The sequence below is a fragment of the Xiphias gladius genome, chromosome 4, assembly GCF_016859285.1.
Source record: "Xiphias gladius isolate SHS-SW01 ecotype Sanya breed wild chromosome 4, ASM1685928v1, whole genome shotgun sequence".
NCBI lineage: Eukaryota > Metazoa > Chordata > Actinopteri > Istiophoriformes > Xiphiidae > Xiphias > Xiphias gladius.
Window position 1 is genome coordinate 2,638,908 of NC_053403.1, and position 17,655 is coordinate 2,656,562.

The 17,655-nt window shown below is 39.5% G+C and overlaps 1 protein-coding gene across 3 annotated transcripts in view; it reads left to right on the plus strand.

Annotated features, from left to right (window-relative positions):
- The first annotated feature begins 1,173 nt into the window (after positions 1-1,173).
- xrn2 (5'-3' exoribonuclease 2) overlaps positions 1,174-17,655 on the plus strand; it is a 40,067-nt gene continuing 23,585 nt past the window's right edge. For all 3 annotated transcript variants that reach the window (XM_040125905.1, XM_040125906.1, XM_040125907.1), the window contains exons 1-18: positions 1,174-1,393; positions 2,277-2,404; positions 2,783-2,894; positions 3,300-3,411; positions 3,987-4,045; positions 4,190-4,279; positions 4,546-4,618; positions 5,141-5,191; positions 5,400-5,557; positions 6,133-6,207; positions 6,964-7,097; positions 7,740-7,797; positions 8,026-8,133; positions 8,340-8,384; positions 9,365-9,508; positions 9,721-9,765; positions 11,996-12,090; positions 14,591-14,726. In XM_040125905.1, coding sequence (XP_039981839.1) covers positions 1,319-1,393; positions 2,277-2,404; positions 2,783-2,894; positions 3,300-3,411; positions 3,987-4,045; positions 4,190-4,279; positions 4,546-4,618; positions 5,141-5,191; positions 5,400-5,557; positions 6,133-6,207; positions 6,964-7,097; positions 7,740-7,797; positions 8,026-8,133; positions 8,340-8,384; positions 9,365-9,508; positions 9,721-9,765; positions 11,996-12,090; positions 14,591-14,726 — 1,698 coding nt within the window. In that variant the 5' untranslated portion in view covers positions 1,174-1,318. The remainder of the gene's footprint in view (positions 1,394-2,276; positions 2,405-2,782; positions 2,895-3,299; positions 3,412-3,986; positions 4,046-4,189; positions 4,280-4,545; positions 4,619-5,140; positions 5,192-5,399; positions 5,558-6,132; positions 6,208-6,963; positions 7,098-7,739; positions 7,798-8,025; positions 8,134-8,339; positions 8,385-9,364; positions 9,509-9,720; positions 9,766-11,995; positions 12,091-14,590; positions 14,727-17,655) is intronic.

Sequence of the window (17,655 nt, forward strand, 5' to 3'; positions counted from 1 at the left end):
GAATTACTTTAAGCAGCTTGTGATCATTTCAAAAACTTTAAAGGAAATTGCTACTAAATGTATGTATTGATAACTAAATAATCTGATCATTGTCAGCTAATCAATGATGCATTACTTTGTTTGGTTTGTGCCTGTTGTTTTCCTGAATTTTGTTAGTGTTGATTCGTATTTTTCGAAACAAGTTATATTTTTTGAATATATAGTTTTTTATTCTTAGGTGGAAGATCCATTGTATAAACCTGTGGTCCCTTTACCTCTCTATAACATCTGTTTCACCTTTGTTGTCTGTTGTTATTATAAGAATAATAATAATAATTTTAATAATAAGCCTCAGGATCACAAATGATGAGTCTAAAATACAAATGACTCAAAATGTCAAGTTCTCAAAGGCATACAAAGTAGTAATATCATACATTTTATATCATACTTTAGGTATCTATGCTTGAGTAAAAGGAACAGCAACTGTAAAAAAGAGTGATGTATGAACAGAAATCATGCGGTTGTTTTCTCTCCCGTGCAAACCAGACTGGACCAGTAAGCCACCAGCCTACAATCAGCTTCTTCAGCAAAACTAAACTAAGTGACAGGGAATTTAAAATTTCCAATTACATGAAAAAAGACTACTCAAAAAGTACAAGCCAAATCCAGTGCTGGGGCATTTTAACAGACAAAACAGTAAAGTGCAGGGGCATAAATTTAATAATGTATTGTTTATTCATTCATTTCTAGCTTAAAAATGAAAAGTATTTCGCTTGGTCCAGTCTACGCATCACAAATCAAATATCTTTTGAAATACTATCTGATGACTGCGTCTCTTTGTACTTTAACAATGCTTTTTTTTTTTTTTTTTTTAAATAATTTCACTTAAGCATATTTTCACAGTGTCTGTATCCTATTATTTGTAATATTGAGGCTTATTTTTGTAAAAAATAATTATTATTATTATTAGATTTATATGATAATTTTATCCAAAATTAGATGTGTTTTCGATGCTTTTAGATTCTTGGATATAAGCTTCATTATTTCACAAATTTACCGAAGACAGTTTGCAGCCGGGCCATGACTCTGACCGTCTGCTGCCTGCAGTATCGTTTTGGCCGTTGGGGTCGCTGTGGGCCACCGCGGCTCTCCGAAATGCTCCGGAAAAAGCCGATATGAACCGGAAAAAGTACACAATGGACGACGTCCAACAGCATGTAGCCGAAGTGTTGCACTCATCCACAACGAGATTCGTGTTTTAATTGAGCTATTTTAACAGTTTCGTACGAAATTCACATTTTTTTTAAAAGAACGACAGATAAGAGATTCTTCGCCGGAGATGGGAGTCCCGGCGTTTTTCCGTTGGCTCAGCCGAAAATATTCGTCAATCATTGTGCACTGTGTGGAGGAGAAGGTAAGGGGCTAGCATGTTAGCTAACCGCAGAGCCAGTTTACCTGACGCCTGAGATTTATTATGTTCAGGCGTTAGACAGCCGTTGGTCTTTTAAATGCGTTGTGTTTCTGAATACACCCAGTGGGGCGTCTTGCCTGTACGCAATGCCGCCCTCGTCGGCGACTTAACGTGCTTTGAAGGTTTTGGTTCGTCACTAGTTATTTAACGGGAACAACGGAAGTTTGTGGACTTTTCCGGTGTAAACAAACCGGCTTGTAACTTCAGGCTAGCGACAAAAACCTCCTGCCTAAGACCGTTTTTAACGTATGTGAAACCTCGTGTGAAACCTCACTCACCAGCCGATGTTCAATAAACCTCCAAATGTGAAAATATTGAAAGGGAAACGGGAAATAAAGATGACCTCCCTTCATAAAGAGCAGCGCGCTGCTCAGCGGGAAAAGAGCTGCAGCAGTTGCCATGTGTGTGATGTTAGTGCAATGCTCAGGCATTCACTACTAATGCTGAATAGTGCTGCAGCTTACCTCTATTTTCATCATCGTTTCATTGGGTCGTTTTTTGTTTGTCTACAATTTCCCACAGACCAAGGTGAAAACTTCGAATGCCAACAGTCCAAACCTTTGGCTTTAAAAAAAAACCCAGTTATTATGATCGGAACAGTTGCCGATTAATTAAGGCGATAATTAGCCGATTGACTAACCACCTGATCCTCTGGTCATTGCAGCTCTAGTGCTAGCTAAATTGATCATGAGACAAGATGCATTAAGATCTGGGTGTTTTATCACCTCTGCTAAACGATTTTCTAGGGAAAAGCCTGGGATGACTTAAAATGAATTGAGATATATATATTTTTACTTTTTTTTGTGCCTTGTTTTTACCTCCGCAGGGGAAAGAATGTAACGGAGTCCGCATTCCTGTTGATACAACCAAGCCAAACCCCAACGAGGTGGAATTTGACAATTTGTACTTGGACATGAATGGGATCATTCACCCTTGTACACATCCAGAAGATAAGTAAGGACATTTAAGACTTTTGTTAACATCACTAGGTTTTCTGTCTGAGGTTTATCATCATTTTTAGTGATACCTTCTGTGTTTCTCTTGAAGTGGAGCTTTGGTTTTACCCTTTGCTTTTCTTTCTGGTGTTTGGAGAAACTCAGAACAAGTTCCATTTATTGGGGGGGGGGGGGTGATTCTTTGAAACACAACATTTTTTTATCAGCTCACCTTCCTAGATTGATTAAGACTGTTTTTAAGACTTGATCATAAATTTGACGAATGTTTATACTTTTTTTTGGCCTGACACTGTCCCACTAGATAAGTATAAATAAGCGATAAAGGCATAAAGACATTAGCAAACCTACACCCACACACTGAACTTTGTTTTCGCAGACCCGCTCCCAAAAATGAGGATGAGATGATGGTGGCCATTTTCGAGTACATCGACCGCTTGTTTAATATTGTGCGCCCCAGGAGAGTTCTCTACATGGCCATTGATGGAGTGGTACGTAACTTTCAGTAACAGAAACCTGCAGCCTGAGCGAAGTCTGTTTTGGATCACGGCGCCCATTCATATAAAAAAATGAACCATCTGCCAGATAATCCGATATATACTAGATTTACATCTGTCCCATCAGTTATTTAATCAGCCAAATACTGTTTTTCATATGGACAAAAATAGATGGTAGGGTAGTAGTTAGTTTGACCAATCTGGCTGCAGCATTTGGGTTATTGTTAATTTCCCTCCCTGATAGTATTCTCATTCATCCACCCTCATAAATCAAAATAATCTGATGTTATCTGGGTTAGTATAGAGGGAAATATATAATGTACAGGAAAATCGCTTTGATGGCCAACCTGGACTCGCCTGCTGTACAGTAGAAATAACAACCTGTTAAACTCTGACCAGGCTCCACGTGCCAAAATGAACCAGCAGCGCTCTCGGCGGTTTCGTGCCTCCAAAGAAGGAGTGGAGTTGACGGAGGAGAAAAATCGCATGAGGGAGGAGATCATCCAGAGAGGTGTGTGTTGCCGAAATCTTTCAGCACTGCTAGAGGGCAAATACACAGAATGTATAGTGTCTCTGGTATCAAACGTGTGTGTCCTTTTACATTATATACTGTATACGGTAACCTTGTCCGGGAACAGCGTCATACTTTCCCCAGGAAGAACAGTATTTCCTTTGAGCTCCAGGACAGCAAATACTTTAGTTTAGTGTTGATGTTTGACAAGTGATCAAAATATGTGGTCTAGGCTGTAAAAAACACAGCAAGTGTGTTTTTAAAAGTTTCATTTAAAGAAACCAGTCAGTCTGTTCTTTTAAATCTTTTTGTGCAGTGATATTATCTGGTGCCAAGTTGTTTCATAAATCTGAAGTTTATTTTACTCTTGTGTTTGAGAGGAAACCCTCCCTTTCCTCTCAACGCTCTCAACTCAGGCCAGCGAGTTTAAAAATTCGCCGGCAAACGCAGCTGAAATTTGAAGTCCTGAATTTATCAGACAGAACCTCACCTACAGCCCAGTAGGAGAAACTGCATGAGTACCTCTATATAGTCTTTCTCAGTGAAGACTTACTTTATTTTTTTTTCCTCTTCAGGAGGTTATCTTCCACCTGAGGAGATTAAGGAAAGGTTTGACAGCAACTGCATCACTCCAGTAAGTGTGCTGCATTTTTTTTTTTTTAAACAAGTGAAGTTAGGAGTTTTTAGTTTTTTTTTTTTTTTTTTTTTAAATTTACCTGTAAGAATAAAATTGCAGGATTTGTCTTTGAATGAATAATTTGACGACTTCTGTCTCCAGGGAACAGAGTTCATGGACAACCTGGCGCATTGCCTTCGATATTACGTTGCAGAGCGACTCAGCAACGATCCCGGATGGAGGAATGTCACCGTGAGTGTAACTGCTGCTCAGAGTTTCAAATACAGACAGAAGTGCCACGAGCAACTTCTCATTGTTTTTGACATTTCATAGACAAAACAGTTGATAGAGTAAACAGAAATAAAAAATATTGAAAGAACTGTCCCTTTTTGAAGGAAAAAAAAAAAAAACTTTGATACGTTTTCGTTTTGAGCGCTTGGTGGTTGACAGGTTGCACCCTGGTTGTATTTTGATGTAGAAGGAGCCCAGTCACTAACCGTCCGTTGTTCTCAATGCAGGTCTTCCTGTCTGATGCTAGTGTTCCAGGTGAAGGTGAACACAAGATTATGGACTTCATCAGGAGACAGAGAGGTACAGCTGCCTTGTACTAAGAAACCTGAATAATTAACGCATGTGTGATGTATTAAAAACATATACATTAAGGCACATATAGTGTAGCAGGTTACACCATATTAAGAAAAAGAAGAAAAAACTCTTAAAGCTATAAAACAAACTCATAAATCCACAAAGAACAGTCATAACTTTTAAAACGAAGACTAAACTTTCAAAAAAAAAAAAATTCAAAATATATTGTTATGAACAAATGCAGAATGGATCTAATACGCACACAGACATGTAAAGCAGGCACATGTACAAGACAAACCAACGTCACGCATCATTTGCAGCAGGCAGAATTCAATCAGACGCGACAGACCGGTGAACACAGACAGATGAAAGTGTAGTTGAATTTCATGTTGGCACTTTGATCTTTGGGTCAGAACTATGACATGTAGACTGTGGTGAACACAAGTCAAGTCAGAACCTCTTGTACGGACACTCACGCAAACACTGTCAGAAATGTTGTTGACTCGTGTTTGTGATTCACTTTGACAGCTCAACCCAACCACGACCCCAACACACACCACTGCCTGTGTGGAGCCGATGGTAAGTCTTTAAATCCGCTGTCTGAGATGTAAAATAAGTGCAATAGATAAAAACCCATTAATCTGACCTGACGGTTAAATAATTTCACTTTTCTCAGCCAGAAGTGACCTGGTGATAATGTTTATGACTAATCTGTAAGATGTAAATTACCGTCATCATTTCCACCTCGTTGATGTAACATCTTTCGTTTTGCGTTGTGACTGATCAGCTGACCTGATCATGCTGGGCCTGGCCACCCATGAGCCAAACTTCACCATCATCAGAGAGGAGTTTAAGCCCAACAAACCCCGGCCCTGCGCACTCTGTGGACAGATGGGTCACGAAATCAAAGATTGCCAGGGAACGGCCAGAGAGAAACAGGGACAGGTGAGGAGCTCTGCTTCTTTATTTTTCTCTCTCTCAGACATGTTGAACTGTTGCATTTTAACATTTATTACGTGCATGCATTTGTACAGTCAGAACAAAGGGTACGATTTTAATATTTTATTCAGCACTTGAACAACAAAGGCGACAAGAGTGGGAGAAACCAAATGTCACTGAGATGTTTTGTTGTTTCACATTAACCTGAACAGCTTTAGGTTTCCAAAAGGAGGTTTGATCTCGTTACTCTTAGATTCATTTTTAATTTTGTTTTGATTTCAATAATAAAATCAGTATTATCTCAACAACAGTAGTGGCAAGTGGGCAGAAAAATTAGGATCCAGTCCTCCTGTGATAAAGATTTTGAATTAATAAAATAAATAAGTGACTCTAACTCTCAAGTGAACATCAGTTGTTGTCTGACACCAACTTTACTGTGATAGAAGTAATGACCCTATTTTCCTTAATGTGTGCTAATGTGTTTTGTGTTTTTAAATGATTAACAAATCGGTGTCAAAAATGTCAAACAGGTGTCATGAATGAGGCATAAGCCCCCTGACTGTTTCCTTTTTCTCTTTCAGCATGATGAATTCGCAGACACGATGCCCGTGGCTGAGCAGGAGTTCATATTCATCAGGCTGTGTGTGCTGCGGGAGGTTGGTTCCCATATTTAGTGGATGTTACTCATAACGTTACATATGAAGCATGTGAGCAGCCGTTTGTCCTGTTGTTCGAACCAGAATAAAATGTTTTAAATTTCGTCCTAAACCATGAAATGTGAAGAGGAAGTGTCAAGCTGGTCTTGGACTAATTGGAGTTTACAAATCTCAGGTGTAACTGGTGGGATTTTGCAGAAACTTTTGAAAGTAAATCACGTTATGGTTTTCTTTTTGGCTTTTTAAAATGTTTAAATGGCAGTGATTGGCCTGACGTGACTCTGTGTTGTCTGTATAATGAATGTCCATCTTATTGATTATTTTAGTCACCACTCATTTGATTTTCGTCAAAAACAAACAAGAAAACGAGTTATTTGAAGTAAACTATGTCGTAGCTGCTTTATGGCATTTTTAAACATGTATTCATAACACATAAGCATAGCTTCATATTTTGGAAAGCTTCAAGCACACGTTAATGTTAAAAAAAATAGTTTTTTGTCACTGTTGCTGTTCCGTTCCTTCAGTCGTGCGCTCCAGCGTGGCTCTAAAATATCACCCCCACCTTGAAATATGTAAACATGACAACATTTATCAGCTTTTCTTATTTCGCAGTCAGACGTTCCTTGAAAATCAGAAGCGTTGTCCTTATTTTGTGATCCACTTATCCAGATAAGGGCCATGTTTGGACTAGAATGGGTGCACCTACTCTATCTAGACACCTACCCTACTAATTCTGCTTTCCTTTTTTGTTTTCAGTACCTCGCCAGAGAGCTGACCATGGCCAGCCTGCCGTTTCCCTTTGACTTTGAGAGGAGTGTAGACGACTGGGTCTTCATGTGCTTCTTTGTTGGAAATGACTTCCTACCTCATCTGCCGTCCTTAGAAATCAGGTGAGCGGCAGGACACCTTTTTGTGCCAAAAGCTAGTTTTGAATGTTTTAAAAAAAGGGGGTAGCAGTTTTATCTGTTGGTCCTTAAAAGCTCAGAAAGCAGCTTTAAGTATTCTAAATGCCAGACCTTAAAAAGTACTGAAGTATAAGAAATGTACTTCTACAGTTACAAGATTTTTACTGCCGAAGCTGGAGTAAGACTTTGGCTTTCTTTAAACTTCACAAAAAGAGGGTTAATTGCAGAACAGTTGTATTGTGTTGCTTTAGATAGTGCAGGTGTTTTCTCTACTGCCTGTACAGAAGACAGCTTGATTACTGACTTTGACAGAGATCGTAATCCCGCCACCACTTCACTTTACCCTCCAACACTGATCAGCCTGAAATCCGGTGGAGGGGGTCAGACTTCTATTGTTCTGTGTCAGTACTGGTCTATATTTGTATAACGATGAAATGGAGCTCAAAATGTTGGTTGGTTGCCTGCCAGAGTGGCTGATGAGGCAGCCAAATTTCCGTCTGCTGTCAAAGATAAATCGCTGTTCGGCGAGTGTCTGGTGTCAGATCAGTGTCTCATCCTGAGTTTTTATAATTTAAATTTACTCTGAATGACTCGTCTTGAATTATTTCCCGGTGTTGTATCTTACAGGGAGGGAGCGATAGATCGGCTGGTCAACATCTACAAAGACGTTGTGCACAAAACCGGAGTGAGTATCATCACCAGTCTGAGCACTGCAAGCATCAAGCTCACGCCGCTTCTCTGGAGATAGAGAAGTAGAGTAGTAGAGTCGGTTCACCAAAAAAGTAGATGGCCGCCTACATGCACTGCTACATGTGCTGAACATCAGGAATTTAGCCTCCCGTCGTGGACTTTTTTCTCTTTGAAGCAGCTCTGTCCGGTACTGTGATGTGACCTGGCCTGTGTTGTTCTGCAGGGCTACCTGACGCAGAACGGCTACGTCAACCTGGAGCGAGTGGAGATGATCATGCAGGCTGTGGGCGTGGCCGAGGACAACATCTTCAGGAAACGCAAAGAGGACGATGTAATATTTCACTGTTTTCCCACGGGGATCATTAAATTTAGCTGTATAAAGACAGAGTTCTGTCCGATCACATACAGCTAGCTGCAGCTCAGCTAATTCACCATAGGTTGGATGAAGAACAGCAAATGTTTCACACTGCTTTGTGTTTTCAGTGATTACTAAGACTTAGTTTTCACAATCATGTGATTACGCTTTTTTTCTTGTAGGAAAGCTTCAAGAGAAGAATGAAAGAGAAACGAAAGAGGTTGAAAGTGAGTAAAACAGATGAGTAATGATGACGGTACTGTGATTCGTGATTGTTTCTTTCCCACTTACAGTCAAAACTACAATAAGTCAATGAAACTCTTCAGCGATAGAAAATAATGAGTCTGGAACAGATGCATCAGTATTGACAGTCTTAAATCTTCTTATCTTCATCTTAAACCTTTCAGTGATGAAGAATTCATTCAGTCTGTTAGAATCAAGTATGGTGAAGTTCCCAAATTCTCAATTTCTTCCAGTTCGGACTAAACTCATCTAAACAAAAAAATTTTAATGCTGCGAATTTTCTTCATTAATATTTTGATCACTTTTAATTTTTGCTCATTATTCTCAGTTTGAGAAAATATCGCTTTTCATTAAAATTTTAATTGTTTTAATTTTAAAAATATTACCAAGGCATTATTTATTTAAAACTAGCGGTAGCCAGCTTTTATTTTTTCACTCTTATCTTCTTAATATTCTCATAGGAAGGGGTTTTTCTTCCTTCCACTGTCGCTTAAGTTTTTTTTTTTTTTTTTCTTCTCTCTCTGCTTTTTTTCATCACATTAAAAGGTTTTGATTAGTCAGTCATCGAGAAAGATCTTTAGATTCTCCACAACTCTATCGCGTGCGTGAGTTAATGTCGTCGGTGTCACCACATTTAATCAACGATAGGTGATTATGTTTTGAGTAATGGCACAGACACAAGTCCCTACCTACCTACTACCTGCCATATTGTCAAGTTTCCTGTCCATCATCTTGATCAGCTGTCGTGTAGATGTAACCACTGTCCAAACATTCAGACTGATCCTGATATTCACCAAAAGTTTCCTAGAATGAAAATAGAACAATGGTCACACTAAAATCTGGTTTTTGACATGTATATACCATTCATAGCATAACATCTGCATTGTATACAGGCAGTCGTCACCTTTTTATACTGAATTTTCACAGGATTGAGTGTTTTGTTTTTCTCCCTGTGTTACTGCAGGCAGAGCAGCAGGGTCCCGCCTACCTGACCACGGGCCAGTTCGCCCCTCATGCTCTGGGGAGAAGAGACCGACCTGAGGCCGTCCACAATGCTCGGCACCAGGCCTACGACATGAGGATGCAGTCCAGGGAGCAACACAACAAGGTATTTGTTGGGGGGGCATTTTATGTCTTTGACAGCAGCAGTGCTTGCTGCTCAGGTTGCCCGTTCCACCCCAGCCATTATCGGGTCGTCCCGAAGACTAGATTTTTAAAGATGTTTTTAACTGTGTTGTGTAGGCGTTTAAAAATGTAATGTTGTGATGAAAGGAGCGTAGTCATGATTAGTTTTTTTTGTTTGTTTTTTTTCTCCTCCAGGATGCTGCTCAGTCTCTGAAGGCCATGATGAGGAACGGCGGCAATGTAAGTTCTTAGGGAAATGAAAGAAGGATAATTACTGCAGATGGGTCAAATCTGTGCTTTCTCATACACACAGACACACATGCACATACAAATACAAAGTTTAAATAGTTCTAAAATTCAGTTGATAGAGTGCAAAATATGTCATGGTCCTGATGATCAGAAGAGAAGTTACGTGTGGTCCATTTGCCAAAAAATAGGCTTTGAGGATAGTTTCTGCTATTTAAAACCAGTTATACCAAAACATAGAAAACACTAGACTAACTTGGGAATAACTAGACCCTTGTATAGTCCAGCTCCTTCCAGTGACAGAGCTGTATTTGACTCATTGGAGGGGACCACTGATTCTCGTCCATTTAGGTAAGAACCTATTTACTCCATGCTAGCCTGCAAGACATTTAGATGACGTAAACCTTTTAAAGCAGTTCATGTAGACCTTGGCCATTTTCTAGTGTTGCTGTCCAATTGCAATGAGTCGGGTCATAAATTACCAACAGATCAATGAGAAGTAGGACTTTTTTTTTTTTTTGGTCAAGAATATTGTGATCTTTAGTCGAATTTTCACATTTGCCTCTTAATTATACTCTGAAGCATATAATTGTTTACTCCTGAAGGGGTCGGGCTTTTTAAATATGCACACATGATTAGTCAGAGATCAACATTAGAATTGGCCAGTACAGTGTAAGTGTTTCTGTATACGTTATGAGAAAAGAGCTCATTTTGTTTTTACACCGAACAGAACGCTTGATTTCAATTTTTTTATCATTGTGTTTGTTGGGACCTAACAGTGATCTAAAAGTCATTGATGAACACAGCATGTCCAGAATCTAAAGCATTCATTCTCTTAACAGTTACTCTTTCCCGCAGGAAACTATGAAAAGATGACCATCCTTGAAAAATGTCCCTAGATTGATTAAATTTCATGCTGTCATTCATTTTTAAACGCTGTCACCTTTTTTTTATGGATATTGCGCGTTTGAATATGGTCGCTGCCTTCAGTTCAGTTCATGGTCATGTTTCTATTTAACATATCTCGTAAGCTGTTAAATTTCCCAGCCGTGTACAGCTTTAAGTATATAAACCGACAATAGCAGGCCATACATTAGCACATGAATGAAAACAGCGCTTCAGAACAAGGGAAGGCTAAGTAGCCAAGGTAGTGACAATCTTTCTACTATTTGACATTTTGATGGCATCACCTCAGGCTCTAGGACTTTACAATTGTGACATTTGTCACTGTTTATTAACATATTATAGACTATTCAACTGATTAATCAAGAAAATTATGGCAAATGAATCCATAAAAAACAGCTCTTTAAATATTCTCTAAAATAGTACTAGTGCTTGGATGAGTTCATATTTACTTTATTTATATTTTCACTTACCTGCCCAATCGGTCTGATTTTTTTTTTTTTTTTTTTTTTTCTTCCAAAAAAAAAATCTGTAGAACTTTTTTTTTTTTACTGTTTTAAAACAGGTGTAAAGAAAACACCAGATGATTTAAATAATCACAACAAAATCACAGAAAGAAAAGACACCAAATGGCACTTTGTACAAGCATGATTTAAACTAAAGTTCAAATTAATAGCTGAAACATTTTATTCTAAAACAAGACATTCATTAACACAAAACAAAGAAATTAAATAATTGAAATTACAATTTACATTGGCAATTGTTTGCAGTGTTGTTTGCCCAGTTTCTAAGTGAAAACAGGACACAAATAATAACGAAAAGAAAAACAAAATAAAATCGATGAAATGAGATAGGAAATCAGACTAAAATATCTCTGATCAGCTAATCTGAATCCCACAAATTCGATTCTCAACTTCCCTTTACAAACTACAGTTTAATCTTTCCCTCTGTCATGTTATTTCTATCATTTTTGTAACCCTTGATGTCTTCTTTATACTTAAGTGTGTTGTATGTTCATCTCAAACTGTTAACGTAGTTGTACAGTAACGTTGTAGAGTAGTAGAGTGGTTCTTTATTGTATATTACTGAAAATAGTGCAACTTGTAGTTTTATATCCTCAAAATCAAATGTTAATGTCTTTATTTAGTCATCTTTTCTTTCATCTGATACGGTGAAAGTACATTAAAAACTCTGAATTATGTCGTTGAAGTTATGTTTGGGAGAACTGTTGGTGCGCTTATTAAAAACCAATGTATAAGATTAAGATTTCTTTCTTCAAGTCTGTATATTGACTTTATTTCTTTTTCGTCACCCTGCCCAGTCGTCTGCAGGGCCCAGCGAGGGGGCAGACAGCAGGGGGGTGAAGAGGAAAGCTGAGGACAGTGACAGCGAACCAGAGCCCGAAGACAACGTCAGGTAGACACATCTGGTGTTTAAACTTACAGTGGATACAAGCGGCAATCTGGGGTGTGAGAGTGTGGGAACTAATGTTTATATCTGCCTTTTATAATAAAGATTACAAGATGGACCGGTTAGACTTTTTATCACCTCCAAAGTCTCTCAGTTGTAGTCTCTTCACTTTTATGAGAATAATCAGACTATTTAGCTTCTCACTCCAATGACATTGTCAGGACAGTTTTTTTTAAGTTATGTAGCAGAACAAGAGATCTCGTGGTCTGCTATTCCACATGTTCTTCTTCCTTGTCAAGACCTGATGACTGTATTACCACAGTGCAACTCGACCACCACCAGCTCCGAGTTTTTGGGTGTGTTAGGCTAATGTAGCCTGGAGCCTCTAGCCCCAAGCAGGGATGAGGAGCAGGCTGCAGAGCTCTGGTGAGCTCACTTCTTTCAAACTCCACACCCTCAGATTTTTATTCATTTTCAACTTCAGACCCAACCGACACTGACTCAAGTGACATAACTACAGCTGTTTTTACCCCCAGGATCTGTTAACAGGCTTTAATGTGTAAAATCAGCAGTCTCCCATTAAAAGCAATGACAGCAAGGTTGGACGTAGCAACATCTCCGTAACACTAGCAACAGGACTTGAGTCTGAATTGAACCTGGTCACATTGGTGACCACACCTGGTTCTTCTTGTTCCGCCACCCGACGAGCGCTGGAATAAATGTTCTTTAATTACTTTTTTTTTTTTTTTGCATGATTAACTACTGCACTATCAACATGCCATAAACAAAAATTAATCAGTCTGTGAAATTGATCACTTGTTGCATCTTTATTCCAAAGCTGCTCTTGTCTGTTGAGATGGCTTAAAACAGTTTATAAATCTCCTGAGGACTGGTAACACTTGTTCAAAATTCAACAGCCCAAACATCTCAGTCAGAAATAAACTCTTTGACACTTACAGGGTCTATGCTGGTAAACCAGTAGGCTTTCAATGTACCCGACCGTATGTATGCAGTTGATGAAATTCCTTAAAAGTGAATCTTGGCAGACCAGCTTCAGTCAGTGAAGATGGCGTTCACAAACAGAAGCAGAGAGATGTACTCATTAATGACACCGTGCTGCAGCACAAGCTGTTTAACTCTCTGCCACCTCCTACACACACACACACACACACACTCAGCCCTCTGCTGAACAGCTCCCACCTCCCTTTGCACGTGATTAATATGGAAAGCAGGAATATTCAAGTAAATTCCTCTGTGACGCACTCGTCAAAGCTGCTAAATCCATCGGGCTAAATTGGTATTCATGGAGGCTTTCCTCTCAGGAGTCGCCGCTCCCTGCGGGACGCTCGGAGGATCCACGACACAGATGCTGGACAGCCTTGATTATGTGACTGTACCACCGCCCCAAATCCACCAAGAAGTCAAAGCCATTAAACGATTCCAGCAGCAGAGGAAGTTAATGCAGTTTTTTCCCAGCCTATGGATGAACAGAGCAGCATCCTAAAAGCCATTGTTTTGTTTTTTTTGTGTATCATTCAGATTCATTTACACTACAAACATCTTATTGTGTCAACCAATAATCACTTATATTTATGTTCAACCGTAGAATAGATTTAATTTCAAGGTCGCCGACGGTATGAGTAAACAAAAACAAACGGTTGTAATGTCAAAGCCACAGCGTCCGGACAGTTGATGCTCATGAGAGTTGATGAGTATTATGATTATTATAAAAGAGGTATATTCGGTGTGACTGATGACAGCTAAGATGCATTTTGGAAATAGCGTAGGTGGGAACAATGAATCAACAATTTCAACACTTTTGGAAGTTCTTGGTCCTTAGTGGTGCCATGATTCAGATGGAAATTATAACAGAGTTGTAATGAAAGTATTAGTTCCTGGTTTTGTGGTCACTCATAATTTCAGCTCAATTTCATGTTCACAGTGAGAGAACTACTTCTGCATCCTTGACCTGTGAGCATTAAGCCGTGCAGACACTGTATGGATCAGTCCTGATTTACCTCTGACTTGGCCACCACCTGAAAAATTTAAGAATCGGCCGAGAGTTTTCCCCCATTAGCTGTCGCCTGGCGCTCAGTCATAGGGGTCATGATGCCCGATCAAACGATCAACTATCTGGCTGGTGTACGATCGAAGGGCATGTCAGAAATTTGGATCATCTGTCCTGTCAGTCTGTCACATTTCTCTACTTGCTGTCCAAAATCTGTTAAACGCTTAAGTCGGCTTGTCTTGATATTAGTAGTATTATATAAGTAACGTTTAACATTTTGTGACTCTCACTTATTTTGAGCGGTTGATCAAAATGTACAGCGCCAGCATACATTTTGGCTGTGCAGAAAGGTTTTAAAGTCTACAGTTAATAACTTAATTTATCACAGTTTACTATTGATTCCTGAACTGTGTGTCTCTGTGAAGAAAAGCAGTTCAGTCCTCTAAGTTGTTTTGATCGGATCGGTAAAGTATGACCGTGCCCCCTGTGGTGCTGCAGGTTGTGGGAGGAGGGCTGGAAGCAGAGATACTACAAGACCAAGTTTGACGTGGACGTAACGGATGAAGATTTCCGGAGGAAGGTGGTTCAGTCGTATGTGGAGGGTCTCTGCTGGGTGCTGCGCTACTACTACCAGGTAAGGTGACATGTTTCTTCATTACCATGAACACACACGCTGCAGTTTATTGTAGCTCAATCCCTCGTACACCATCCTGCAGCCCCAAATACTCGCTAGAGCAACAGATTTGGATTAATCCGCAGGTCTTGTAGGGGTACTAAGCCTTATTTTTAAAATTGACCTCTGTAACCTGCTTTTAAAAAGATTTGTCTTCAGTAGGAACCAATGGGCTTAGAGCTGAGAGCCACAGACAGACAGGGCAAGGAAGTAAGAGTTTTGTGAGACAAACTAACACATTGGTGGTTTTCTTCCTTTTCTTGGGATTTGGAAAATACATAATAATGTTACCCTCATCCTTAAAGCACATCACGTGTGTGAGGGCAGTATGGTAGGATGTGAAGTGAGGACGGCAGCAGTACAATGATGCTGGCATTGCAGCCACTTGTCTACGCATTCGCCTGAGTAAAAACTAAATTGTGAGCCACGTTCCCGCCCACATTCTCTGATTAACAGGTGATCTCTTGGATGACCCCAGAGCACCGCAGATGGACGTAAAATGAAAACGCCGATCTAATTGACTACTTCATTCCAAAGAGGCTAAAGAAATCAGCTCAACAATAAAGATACCTCTTTAAAAATAACTTTATACAGAAAAGACGCCTAATTGTTGACCAGTGTTTTTTAACAGGGCGACAGGTTTTTTTTCTTTATCTTTAAAGTCAAGAACTCCTTACTGTGGAGTGCCTCCACCAAATATCCCTCCATATAGCAGTCTCTGATGTCTCCAGTTATTGTTTGCAGTGTGATTATACACTAAATAATTTTACTGTTGTAAAATATTGATCTTTATCTTGAAATGAATTAATGAGCTGCGGGCCCTCTCCAGAAGAGCCGGGGCGTCTCAGGCTGAGCCGCGGGGATTTGTTCAGGCTGATTGCGCTCTCTGTGTATGCACGCTCTGTGTTGACTCCACACGCTCGCCAATCCAAAGCCCGTCTCGGGGGGCCATTCTCGATGAATTCATTAGCGGGCCCTCGGCGGACGGGGACGTGTCTGCTCTCCGCTGCCACACATTCACGGTTCTGTCCGCCGCTGCAGAGTTATGATCACGCACACCTCACCAAATGATCAGGGACGGGAGCGCTGGGTTTACCCAAAACGCAAAAGACCCAGGGAAAGAGATTCACACTTTGTTTTGTGTCTCAGTTTTTCACGCCCTTTGTGTTTTTGGGGGGTGCAGCCCTGATGAAGGTGGCATTTTTCATGTAGACAGTCTATTTGGGCCAGCTCACCCACACTTGCATTTTTCAACCAATGTAGCTAATAGACAGACTCACGTTGTCATCAATTTGGAAATCTATCTTATGTATTGTTTCTAATATTTAGTCCAGCCCCACTGATGTTAACGGGGTGGACGAAATATTAGAAACAACCTCAGTGAAGGATTTCTCTTACATCTGCTGTATTAGACTGCATTAGGTTGTATTTCGGTGTCCATAATAAACGGGCAGCTGAGCGTATAATTTGAACTTTAAGCCAATTTATATTAAAGTGGTTCTTACTCGTGAAATAAAGAAGTTCCCAGCCCATAATCTGAAATGCGCTTTTAATTGACACGCTCGGAGTGGAAATTGAAACTAATCGGGAGGGAACCAAGCGCTAACGAGCGTTTAATTGACAGCCTAGATATTTCTTAGTAATAAAAGGGACAATTAGTTAATGTATTTTGTTTCATTTATTTTGAGAGATTTGGTTTGTGGAAGCCGCTTTATTTCATTTGAAACAGAACAGACTGTTTTTTGGCAGAACTTTCCCACGTTTCCCAAAAAAGTGGAAAAACACTGAACTGGTCTGTTTTTAATGTTAGTCAGTTTTTCTGTCAATTACAATCACTGGGTTTTGGACGTTTGATTGACCTTCACCTTTCTCTCTAGTAAATGGTAATATGCATTTTCCCACAGTTTTCTGACATTTCATAAACTAAAAACAGAACTTTGTAAATCCAGACATCTGGATGCGATTACACTGAATGACAAAATATAACACAGAACCATTGCCCAATCTTTGATTATACTTTTTTATTTACTTCGATAATATGGCAAGGTGGCTTTTTTTTTTTTTTCATTTTTCCCTTGTCAGGTATTACGAAACAGGCGAGGAAATGTAATTTTTTTTTTTTTTTTTTGTGGTCTTTGACCCCGCCGGCTACAGTCACAAATGAGTTTCTCCTCGAGACAAAACATTTCGTCATATTACCATAAATGATCTATGCGATTATTTGAATGTAGAGATCGGAGCCTCCTCTACCTTTTATTATGGTAAAGTCCCGTATTATCATTTGAATGACCATCTTTAATAATAGAGTGGTAGGCTTTGAAACGAGATCGGCTGAGATGTGAAGATTGGTGGATTTATCAGAGGACCACCTCAGAGGTGGATTGTGGGAAGTGAAGGTCGTTGTTTGGTGTGAGGCCTGTTTGCTGAGGAAGGATAAGTGGTCCGAATGCTGGATCTGCAGGGTTATGGCTTTTTTTTTTTTTTTTCCTTTATATCCCTCTTTTTCTATCCTCCTATATAAACATTTAAAAAACACAGAACTGAGGAATAATTTTTTTTTTTTAGGTGCAAGAGAGACTCTGCAGGTGTTGGAGAATATTTTGTCCCCAGATGCTTCAGGGTCCAGAGTACAGTCTCTTTCCAGTATCTAGATTGATTTTTTTTTTTTTTTGATCCATTGTAGTTTGAAAGTGCAGCCACGACAGATGGAAGTTTAATTTTGGAGTTGGAGCAGAACTTTTAATTTATAACACTGTGTGATCAGGATTCAGGCTCATTAAGGTTTTTAAATGTCAGATTGTATTTTAAGCTTCTCACTGCAGTGGAACTTGTTTTGAAAAAGGGCAAAGAAAAGCTTTTTTTCTTTCAATTTCCTAGTCGTCTTTTGATG